The sequence below is a fragment of the Lichenostomus cassidix genome, chromosome 12, assembly GCF_008360975.1.
Source record: "Lichenostomus cassidix isolate B80296 chromosome 12, HeHo_3.0, whole genome shotgun sequence".
NCBI lineage: Eukaryota > Metazoa > Chordata > Aves > Passeriformes > Meliphagidae > Lichenostomus > Lichenostomus cassidix.
In genome coordinates this window covers 17,401,820-17,413,972 of record NC_139493.1, presented here as the reverse complement: position 1 = coordinate 17,413,972, position 12,153 = coordinate 17,401,820, and the positions used below count along the sequence as shown (strand labels likewise).

General features: G+C 39.4%; 1 protein-coding gene across 17 annotated transcripts in view; it reads right to left on the bottom strand.

The window, feature by feature from the left end:
• Window positions 1-12,153, bottom strand: part of ATP2B2 (ATPase plasma membrane Ca2+ transporting 2) — a 380,463-nt gene that overhangs the window by 14,456 nt on the left and 353,854 nt on the right. For all 17 annotated transcript variants that reach the window (XR_014854795.1, XM_085073053.1, XM_085073049.1 and 14 more), the window contains 3 exons: window positions 10,669-10,880; window positions 9,127-9,234; window positions 5,513-5,695 (listed from right to left, as the gene is read on the bottom strand). Coding sequence is in view for 16 of the 17 variants with exons in the window: in XM_085073053.1 (XP_084929179.1) it covers window positions 5,513-5,695; window positions 9,127-9,234; window positions 10,669-10,880 (503 nt within the window). In the remaining variant the exon portion in view is untranslated. The remainder of the gene's footprint in view (window positions 1-5,512; window positions 5,696-9,126; window positions 9,235-10,668; window positions 10,881-12,153) is intronic.

Sequence of the window (12,153 nt, the reverse complement as noted above, 5' to 3'; positions counted from 1 at the left end):
TATTTTATCTTTATACAGAACACTTAAATCACCCAGAAAACTATGTGGAACTGGATTGACTATTGCAGCAAATAACATTATCATTTTCTACTTATTTCACATGCCTGCTGTATTCCCTGTTTGATAGATCCATCCTGAGCACTTCCCTGAGTGCTTTTATTCCTCACCACAAGGATGAGTTAAGAACAGAGCTGAGTATTTCAAGGCATCCTTTGGCACCAGGAGAACCTCACAAAATGCAGGCTCTGGGTACAGATGGAAAGCCAGGGACTGGCAGGAGTAAATCCCACAAATCCCTGCACCCCAGAATGTCCTCTCTGTTGCATCAGGACAACCACAACAACACACAGCAGCACGAATATCCAGGGGGAAATCCAACCAGCTACTTGTTGGAAGTAACCCATTGTTACCAGAACATGCAACCCAGATTGCTGAAGAAAGTAGGAAATTGCTGGTATTCCTATCAATTTAAACACCACAAATCTTGGTGCAAACCCTCCTAGATTTTCCAAGAGGAAAGCACTGGAATGAAATTATCACTTTCTGCTGTGGTCAGTCTTAGGAATAAACCCATTTGCAGGGCTGAATCTTTAATAATAGGGATGTTTTCCCTCCCTTCATCTTATCTTTGGCCACCATTGTTTCTTTTCCTGCATATTTTTATGGGAATAATCAACCCCAGCCAGCTGGAAAAGGAACCCCAGGTTACTGCTGTGTGAATTTTCCTACTCAAAGCCCAACCAGCTGATTTGCTGTGTCTGAGCCCTGTCACCATTTCAGTGTGCACACTGGGTTGGACAGTGTTCAGCAGTCCCCACAGCACTGCAGAGCTTTGGTTTTGGCAGCAGACTTACATGTCCAATGCAAATCCCACAGGAACTCAAAGGGCAATATGAGGTGAGTTAGCACATGGGGTAGGAGAACGAGGGGATCGTTAGCTGAGGTTCATGGGGAAACCATATGCCTCAAACCAGTGCCCATGTGGCACATTGAGTACTCACCTGAAATGCTCTGTACAAGTAGAATTAAATACAGATCTTGCATTTTCAGGGTCTAACCCAGGGGACAGAGCACTCTTCAAAAGAGACCATTCAAAAGAGACTCTCAAGACTCTCACTGAGGGCATGAAATGAGTATCACTGTGGCAACCACAGCTGCTAAAGCCCGAGCCAAAGGGCATTTCTAGATGTGCAAATGCCTTCCTAACAAACTGAAACCCCTTGGTATAAGAGGCAAAAGATAAGGGAAGATCTGTATTTAATGGTTTCTTCAGAGAAGAAGAATTACAGCCACGTAATTTGCTTTTCTCCTGAAGAAAGGAACTCCAGCTCTCCATGGATCTAATTCCTGGTGGGAGGATGACAACCTCCCCAGAATCCTAAAAGCTGAACATACAGGGCTGTGCTCTGCCTGAAGCCAAGACAGGAGAGAAGAACTTGGCCCAAAAGTTTATCAAAAGTTTATCTTCTCAAACCAGAAAATACCAAAGAAGAAAAGAGTTCATGGAAATATAGTGCATTTTGAGTGAAGATGTAACCTTTTAATGACAAAAGAATGCATTTACTTAGAATTATTCAAGTTGTTAAAAAGGAAAAAGGAAAGGAAAATTCATAAGCTTAAAAAATTTCCAACACAATGTAGGATGAAATAGTGTTTTGATTATAGACCTTCAGGTAAAGAAAAAAATACTGTCCTAGATTTGAAGCTTATCCATGAGGTTGACATTTTTCACACCTGTCTCATTTTCCTCTATGTTCTGTACTCCAGAAGATCCACTTTCTTTAGGTTTGCACAGCTAATAAAAATGTCAGTGATCAGCAGTTAAAAAAAAATCTTTTAGTAGCAGAATAGTCCTGGCAGAACAGATATTATTTCCTGATTTTTAACACAAAAGAAGTTTTCAAAAGCATTTCTGTTGTCATCAATGTTAATGAGATCCAGGTTTTATTCTCCTAATCTCCAATAAGGATATTAATTATAAATAAAAAATAAACAAAACCAAAAAAGTCGCCTTTCTGCATGAAATAAAACAAACAGTTTCCATTCCACTTCCATGGGGCTACCACGATATTTTCTATGTCAAGTGCTACATGGAAACCATAAAATGAGGTGCTGGCTTTTTATCCAACTTCAGAACTTCTTGCCAGGAGTGACTTTCACTGCTGGAAGGTCTGAATTGGGTCAAGAGAACTTTTCATGTTTTCTACATGGATAACGAAGGGTGAAAAATGCAGTCCTGCACCTCTGAGTGGTTTTTAGCATCTGAAGAGGAATAACATTTAAATAGCAGTTACTCTGTCTCTTGTATTTCTTTCAGCTTTTCCTTTTATTCTCTGAACATTGCAGGCAGTTGTTTCCCACCTGATGCAGATAAAGCAAACTGAATTTCAGGAGGAATGAAGCAGAAGATGAAAGAATCAGACTGGAGGGTGTAAAATTCTGACAAACTTGAAAAGTTTCTGAATCTCCTCACTTCACAATGTTTCCATTCTCAAATGTGAGGGAGCCAGAGAAACTTTCAATTTACAATTGAAAAGGGTAGGATGCAACTTTTTTACTCATATTATGCAGCAGTTTTTCACTCATATTATGCAGCTTTGCCTGAAGGTGAACTTGGTGAACTTCCCAAAGGCAGTTAGACCTGCCAAGAGGATGTGCTCAGTCCTGCCTTCTTTCAGAATGAACAATTTTGTGAGAACTGCAACAAAGACTTGGAAAAAGTTGCAGAAATCTAGCACAGGTTGCAAAGTCCTGTCTTTAGGCAACTCCAGAGCACTTTTAGATCCTCCCCAAACTTGCGTAACTAAGATGAGTCATTTGTGAAGCTTCACACCTCAGTGGTCATCTGAGGGAGTTTTCCAGTAAGGGAAAACTTCCATCCAGAGATTCCCTACTGCATATCAATTAGGCACCTAAATATCTAAATGAACAAAAGGAGGTCAAAAAGAACATCAGAAGTCAACAGCCATTCTCTGGCTTTGTTATGGGCATTTTTCATACACTTTTCTTTCAAGGTAATTTCTGTATGTCTTCACAGAAACAGAAAAATCCCAGTGGAAATTCCTTCTCTGCTGTCTTGGGTTGAACCCTCTGTTTGAGAGGGGATGTGGAAAAAATGTCTTTAGCACTGCAAAGTGGTGTCACTTTGGATAGGTTTAAAGTGGAGCAGTGCACAGGAGATCTGCTGGTTATCTGAAACCAAAGCCCAACCCATGGCAGGTTCTTTGTCTCACAAGTGAAGGCTTCTGCTGGGAGCTGTGGCCATCTGTCCCACAGGGACTGAAAATGAGGGAAAATCTGCCAATTCACAGCAATAAGTGTGGAAACTGCTCTTGTTAGGATTGAATGATCAAGCTGGTCGTGAGCCCAGAGTTTATTCCCAGTCTGCCATCCTCAGAGAGACAGAAAATGAGAGGATGCTCCACCTTCTTCTTCTGCCTCTCCAGGGGTGCATTAGACAGCAGAGGATTCCTGCAAATCCTCCCAAGGATGCTACAGGCATCCCAGTCTTCCTCCAGCAGCTCTCCTTTGGCTGGCTCTGAGAAATGGGATCAATGAATCCACAGCTCAGGGGCCTCCAGCAGGGATCAAATCTGACCTAAGTCCATCTCTCTCCACTGCACACCTGGGCACTACTTTTGAACCTGTTGGCCCATTTTCTTTTTTTATTTTCTTTTTCATTATCATTCCACAGTTGTGAAATGGATGCAAAAAATAAAATCAAAGTCATCAAGTCAACAAAATGAGAAGAAAAATCACAGAGGTCTCTTGGCAGAGAGAAAAGAGATATCCTACCAGAGGTGCTTCTACAGCTAAGAGCAGAAAGGAGGCTGAGGTGGATGTTAGCAAAGAGATATAATCAACTTTCATTTGGGTTTAAGTAGTATAGAAGAATAATTTCTCTGTGAATTAAGTGGACAAACAGATGCAGAACTAAAAGCTACCTCTCAGACTAGGAAAAGAACTGAAAGGATGTAATTTGCTTTTTTGTGCTTGTAGTTGTTTCCACTCACCCCAACCAGAAAGACATCCTGACAGAAATGCCAACAGGCACCACTGCTCCTACAGCCACCAGGGAGAAAAGAATGCACATTTAGAAGTCATCTTTCCCTAAAGATCACCATTCCCTGGGCACCTGTTTGCCACCATTGCAATTTGAATTTGAATTTTCTCTAGTGATGAGTGCTCCTGACTCAATGGAGTCAAGACACACGAGCTCCAAGCTGCAGATCCGTATTTAATCACTTACCACAGAACCCTGGCAATTCCCCAAACCCTTCATCTCTCTACCAGTAGTTCCCACCCTTTTTACTTTCTCCTCTGCAGATGCAGCCAAGAGACCTCACTGCCCTAATTTGACTTCTTTCTGTCATTTTTTTCTAAATCCATGGCTGCATCTTCCACCCCCAGCCCCCCAAAAAAATGTATCAATTTGTAGATGTGAAAAAGCAAAATGCACTGTTTGTCTCGGACAAAGACAAAAAAAACCTCAAATCTTCTGAGACAAAATTGTTCTTGAGAAGATTCTTTCAAGAAAAAAAGATATTTTTCTTAATTATTCAGCTCTTTTTCTTGTCAGGCTCATGTAAAACATGCACATCTGCTCTGGTGATTTCTGTTCTCTGCTGCAAGCTGGCAGAAATACTTGATCTTGGAAAGATCAAGCAGAGCACACCTGAGTGCAATGAAACACTTCACTGCAACGCAAAAGGCAAAACACTTGACGGGATTTTCTGCAGCACTCCAGGAGCAATTTTACAGCCCCTTCATCTGCACTATATTTAGCACCATGATTCAGTGCAAAGATCTGGTATATTAAAAAATGCCAGGGATTTTTGTGTTTGGCAAGAGTTGGGGAGAGGCATTTCTAAGGAATCATTCCTGTAGCCAACACTTACACCTCAATATTTAACAGCTGCTTAGGCCCTTCTTACTCAAACCAAATCCAGAACCACATTTTTCATTACCTAATAGGAAAGAAAATCAATCCCTTTTAATCATGATCCATGTGTGGCAGTGCCAGAACCGAACAGATTTATTTTTTTAATCAAATTGGACGTCATACTTCAGCCTCAACAATTTCAATTATTCTGTTAGTGCAGCAATGGCAGCAACAATCTCTTTTTTGAGCAAATCAAACAATATGTTTTAGAAAGCTTTCAGAACATTCTGCGAGCTGACGTTGGCCAAGCAGCACAATTTCATGAGCTGTCATCACTCAAGGAGAAAAAGAACATCCAGTCACAGTACTCTCAAATCCCAGATTCTTATTTTTCCATTTTAACGTTTTCTAATCTTTTCAGTTTGTCTCTTGTGCTGCACACACCCCCTTTGCTCAGCTCACCTCGTTTGTTTTTCATGTTTTCCCTTTGAAAACAGCCAATTAACCAGTGCCATCCTCCACACACACAAACACTCCATGGCTTTCCTGTTAACATTATCTTGCCTTGATCTCACATTACACATTTCTCTGGGTGTTTGGAGACCCTGTGGGCATTCATTTTCAGCATACCTGGGTTTGGATTCTGTTGAGCCCTCGGAACCAGAGGATTTGTCCACGTCGGAGTTCTCTCTCTGCATGATCAATTTCTTCAACATCTTCATTGAGCTCTTCCTCAGGGACCTCCTCCTTCTCAGTGAGCCTCCCTGCCTCCTTTAAAAACTTTAGCCTACTTGTTGGGATGGTTGCAATGACCTAAAATTATAAAAAAGTACTGAAAACATAAGCCTCATTCCAGAACAACAGTAAAACAGCCTGCTAATTACAGAAGAGCAATAAGATTTTACTAAGAGCTATAATCCTTCAGGAAAGCTGAGCTCAGCCTGCTCCTAACAGCACTTTGCACTTGGACAACTCCATTTTAGACCCCAGATATTTCGTTTACTTTGTAACAGTAAGCATGACTTGCACCACAAAACCACAGTGTGGAGCAAGGTCAAGGCTGGGAAAATTGTTATCCTTTCTCAAAAAAAATGCAACAAGATGGAAGTATTTTAATGTAATTATGGAAAGAAAACAAGACTGATAGCTCTGCAATTAGAGTTAGGGTATTTCTAATCACTTATGGTAATGGGAGCTGAATATTTGTTGCATCTCATAAATCTCACACTTCTTGGTTCATGGATTCAGCTTCCCTTTGTTTCAGCAAGCTAGAATGCTTTTCCTGGTGTTTACCAAACCTGAGTTTTCTGAAAGGTGTGGATCTGGATGTGGGATTTTTTTATAGAGCTTTCTCTTACTTTGTGTCCTTATTACCAATAAATTCTGATTAACTTCTCCCTTCTCCTTTTTCTGTTTGCCCACCTTGGAAGTAATTAATACAGAATAATCTTTAAAAATTGCAGATACTGTGGCTAGACATTTCTTTTAAATCCATTTCAGTGTTACCCTCTTGGGCAGTCATTTTCTCTTTGTTCTGATTCCTTGAATAAAACCAGGAGCAGATCAAGGCAATTTAAACAAGACTTTACCTGGAACACACTGAATGCTTAAAGCAAATCTCCTACTAAGTCAATTATTAGCCCCACTTAGCAATAAACTGCTGCAATTTTCTTTTTTATTTTCATTTCAGCACTGAAGCACCACAACTGTGAAGCCCAGATGTATGAAAAATGAAGAGAGAACCAAGAAAGCTGCAGGAAAATTGGTGAGGAGAGTTTGGAAAACTGGAGTGGATGCAGTGAAGACACATGGAAAGGTTCCAAATATTTTCAGGATGAAAGCAAACCTTGGAGTTTGCTGAGCCTCTCCTTGAACTTCACGATCCACAAGACCGTTTTGATTATAATGTTTTTAAAGACAGATTCAAAGAAAAGAAAAAATAACCAAACCTAACCCAGTTTCTACACTACTATAAAACCTTTTCGAAAGGGAGTTGAAAAACAAGATGCAAACCTGGAAAACTAATGGTGTGACACAAGCAAAGACAGAACAGGAGAGAAAAAGAAAGGGTAAGTGCTCATCAGTCAATACTTACTGAAAGTCCTTCAGCCTCCCAGCTTTCAAAACTACAATGCCAGCACTCTACAGAGAAGCTACTGGAGACTGTGGGATCTGATGAAAGGGATGCTGATAAAGGATTTTGAAGCCAATACACATAAAAATAACTGTACTGGGTGGTGGCTGTGTGTGCTAGAATGTTCCTCTCCTGCCCCACCTCAGCCAAGCTGGTGAGATTCTGCTCTAATTCTTTCCTTAAGGTGCTTAATGTCTGTTTTCAGTTCATTTATCTTCTGTATCTGCCAACACCCACCTAGTTCAGGGCACAGACTCAACAGACTGCATGCAGCTTAAACAACTAAATATTATTCCCAGAAAAATGATCAGAGTTTTAAAAAATGGTCAGTAATTCTGGGAATGTGACCTGAAATGCTTTAGAAAGTCTTGGTTTTCAGAAGCGATCGGAGCTGTTAGAAAAGTGTCCCTCAGAGCATCTCAAATTGACTTCCTAGAAACTACTCCTTCAATTCCTTTTACAAGTGCCTGCTTTGACACTGAAACTTGGAAATCTTGATTGCTTTTAGTGGCTCACAAGAACAGAGGGTTCAGGAGGTGGATGAAAAAAAAAAAAAGGATAACAAATTTGTTTTGTGCTGAAGGAGAATGAGTCATAGCAGGAGAGAAAAGGCTGAGAAGGTAGACAAGCATCACTTCGAAAGGAAAAGAATTCTCTCTTACTGGAGAGCTCCATGAAGAAAGGTCCTGCCACAGACTGTAAATCATGTAAATATGGATTTAATCATTTTTAGCTTGTGTTTTTCTTTTCTGGTCACTAAATACTGACCACAAGAAAAAGATTTTTTTTCCCCCTCTGTATTTGCTTTGTTTTCAGTGATAAAATTGTAGGGGTGTTCTAATACCAGTTTTAAATTAATGCCTAAGGTCTCACAATAAGCCTGGGGCAACTAAACTGAAAAAAAATAAAAACAAACGGATATTGGTATTAGTTCTCAGTGGTTATGTAAAAGCCACAGATAACAAGATTTAGAAACCAAAAAATTGATCAAAGGCTGTGGGAAATTCTTCACAGCTGAATGAAGCAGTTTGGATTTTTCTCCCTCTGCTCCTTTATTTCCCTTCTCCAAAAGTTGGTATTTTCCAAACATATGGGAAAAAATAAAAACTCCTTCCTTTCAGAGATTTTCAAACTGATTTAGGTCTTCCTACTGCAAGACCTTAAATCAAATCCCAGCCTTAAATAATAATTACAGTAGAACCCTCTAAGAGTGGTGGTTTGCAGCAAGAATTGCATTAAAAGCTGTTCTGATTGAGCTTATTTCTAAGGAAAAATGAGAGCAAACTCTCCAAAAAAGTTAATTTTTTTTCAGAAGAGAAAAAATAATCAGATTTGAAAGCAAGCATTCCTTCATTGCAATTCCAGCAGAACCACAGCAGTATTCAATTCCTGTGGCAATTTCTTGACTCTTCATAGACACAAACTGTTGATCTACAAATATGTTTACATATTTGAGAAAAAAAATGGAACTTCACATTTTCCTTTACTGCACCAGGAGGCAACAACTTAAATACCCTATTAATACATTCAAAGATTAAAAAATATTATTATTAACTTTGCAATATGTGTTTGCACATAAAAGAATAATGTAGAATGTTGACAATATACAAACACAATCAGAAATTTAAAAGGACACATTAATTTAACTCCCCTTTTCTACAGCTATTGAGAGAAAAAAATCTTTTTTTTCTGCACTCCTTCCACTTTTCATGCACAGAATTAGGTGGATGGAGAATCACTGCAGGAATAATTTCAAGACACTGGAATTTTTCCTCTGACAGGAAGCAGAATGACAGTTCCAGCAAGGGAATGAGTTGGCTGACCTAGAACTGGAACATCATTTCAGCTCCAAAACTTTGCCACATCCTACAGGGGGAATTCTATTCCAGGGGAGGTCACTGTGCATTTGCCTTTACTGCACTTCTTTTTGTGACTAAAAGACTTAAGTTGTGACTCAAGCATCTCTCACAGAAAAGCCTAACTGTAGATGGCTTTGGTGACAGCACACCCTGCTTGGGGAAAGGTATGAAAATTAACAAAAACCCCAAAGAAAATCACAGGAATCTGAACAAGGTCACACCTTTGTCCCTGCAGGCTCCTGAATGCTTACCTGACCCCACACCAGTTCTCCTAATCCAATAAATACACACCACATCCACTGGTCGAGCTGCAGGGGAGAACAGCTGAATGGTTTTCCTCCAAACTGGACAATTACTATCTACAAAGAGAAGCACAAAGGAAAAAGGCTCAATTGGTCAGGGGGAAAAGGCAACCAACCCAAAAAAACACAACAAAAACAAACAACCAAACAAATTAGGAAAAGCTGCAGAATCTCACTCCCTAAAAAAACCCCAAACATCAAACCCCACAAATTCATGCAGCCCCAGTTAAAAATCATCAAAGCCATACCAGTTCAGACTAAACTTCCTCAGCTTCATATTTAACAATGGTCTGATATGAATGGTCAGGGAGAAGGAAAACAGGACAATCCCCATACCATCTCCTGAGTATTCTCAGCTGGGCATTTATTGATCCTGATCCAGTTTATTTTGGAATGTCTATTTCAAGAGAGACTTTCCCTCTGATGAACATTTTATTGTACATTTACAGGTGTGCATCACAGACAGATTGTACACAAAAATCTAATCTTGCTGGAGAACCAGGGTGGGAAAACCCCACACCTTCAGCAAGATAACACAGAGAGCCTGGGCAGGTCATCAGGCTGAGAAGGTTTTGAAAATCAGATATTATTAATATTTCTTGTTAATAGTTCTGCTGTCAAATCAGAGACCTGAAATCACAAGCCAGAGGTTTAAACTGCCCAAGCATTAAACCCAGGGGTTTGAATCAGCTGTTAAAGATCATCACTGTGAAGTTCTGCTCCTATCTCTCTGCTGCCCTTTCTCCAATATTCAGTTTATTGAGGGTTTTTTTCCCTTTAAAACCACTGTGGCCCAGGTTCAAACTGATCTTTTTTTCTCTTCCTCCTTCCAGGAAAAATGTCCCAATACTGAGCTGCCACTGCAGTACTGAACGATAATTTCAACAGAGAAAAAGTCTTCTAAAAGATAATACCAAATAGTACCAGGTACAGGATGGAAGTACATCCAGCAAATGGATGGAGCAGAAGGAGGAATTCTTACTGAAGAAAGATTTGGGAAAAATGTGTATTACTGTGATTATGAGGAATCACAATTGAGGAGCACTATTGTTTGGAATACAGGGGAGATTTGGGCAGTGGCATTGAACAGATGAACGGTTCAGCATCAGCTATCTGAAGGTAAATTTGTCTTTTCATGGAGTAATAGATAATTGTGAAATGCTTTGTTGGTATCCTATTAAATAATTTCCTCTTTAAATATCAGTTACAATATGAACAATAGCTGTTATTGAACACGCTAAGATTAATTTTAGAATTAACCCAGTTATATTGATCAAAATTTAAATTGCATTAGTATGTGGGCTACACAACATTTTCCATTATTTACACTTGTATTGATTGAGAAAATACATGAAACCAGGTGGTTTACTCTAAATGTACCTAGATTTAAAATTTAAAAAAAAAAAAAAAAAAAAAGGAAACACACAGAAGTCCCAAATAATTTAGGTAGATTTCTGGTGGATAGTTACTACTTCTTGCCCCAAGCATTACCTGAATAGCGAATGTACCCAGGACAATAGTGCAAAAAATGGGATTTCTGAAGATGCCATCAAAGACATTCCTCTCGCCGTGGATTTTGCGCGCGTTGATCTCATTGAAGAGCTGCATCATGACAAAGGTGTTGAAGATGATGGTGTAATGCTCTGAAGGAGGAGAGTGAAGTGGGGCATTCCTCCCACTGTCAATCTTAAACATTTTCTCACCTAGGTGTGAGACAAAAAGAAAAGTTTCCACTGGAATGAATCAAACCAATTTCCATTTCCCTCGTTTCCTTTAGCCAGTTGCCTCCTCTGCTCTGCTTTACCTTTCTTGGCACAAATTTTCTTGCACCAGCAAGCAAAACACATCTAAACTGAGCAAGAAGCTTTTCAAATCATGGCTCCTAATAACTCCACACCTACAAAAGGTTGTCAGTCTCACTCTTACCACACCAGGTGGGAATTATTCAAAGTGCTCAATTCTTCCTGATGCAACAAACACCTCAGGTCATTGGCAGTGTGTTTGCAATTTTCTGCTGTGATTAGAAGCAACTCTTCATCAGGTTTTACCCATTTACTAATCCAGTACTTTCTGCCAAGCATTCAAGGATATCAGTGATAGAAAACACAGGCACTCCTGGTTTTAAATAGATTTGGGTTGATCAGCAGCAGGCACTGCTGTTTATTTCAATAATTTGGCTATCATTCATAGATCTGACCAATTAAAAAGCAAGATACTACCCATGATGAGTAACTGTAAAAATGTGGTGAGTTTTGAAAACATAAGGGTTTTTTTCCTTAATACTACAACCTGACAGAACTGGACAGTGAATTCTGGGATCATGATGCGCCTGATGTTTCAAAGACATTTACTGTATGTTCAAACACAATGTATTTCTAAAGAAAAAAAAAAAAAGATAAAAACTTGATGCACTCATCTCTGCAGAAACCTACTACAAAAAGAAAGGGAGTATTATTTGATCAGAGTAGAAATAATTTTAAATAATATGAAATTTAATTATGGAAGCATTGAGTTCAGAACATCATGTCTCTGCAAAGCTGAGCCTTGTGGAGTTTAGAAAGGAAAAGACCCTTTCCAAGGATTATCAGAAAATTGTCTGGGCTGTGTCCTTCAAAGTATGCAGGAGTCTTCCAGGGACACACAGGAGCAACTAGAATAGGGTGAAAAAGCCTGGTTAGCTTTTCATCTGGCTCAGTATAAAGTATTTTAAACCATAAAACTCATCCAAAAGCCATTATAACTCCCTATAAAATTCAGAGAAGTTCTTGTTCCAAGATTCATATCACGTGAATTGCCAAGACTTTCTTCACCTATTTCAGAGAATCTGAAATTCCAATTTCCTAAGCTAGACATTCTAAAAATTCCCTCTAAGTCCAACAATATTCCAGACCATGTTTTTTCAGAAACCTGACAATTCTTTAGGGTTAAGTAACTCCACTGTGAACAGACCACCACCTCCTCTGAGCATCCCAAATC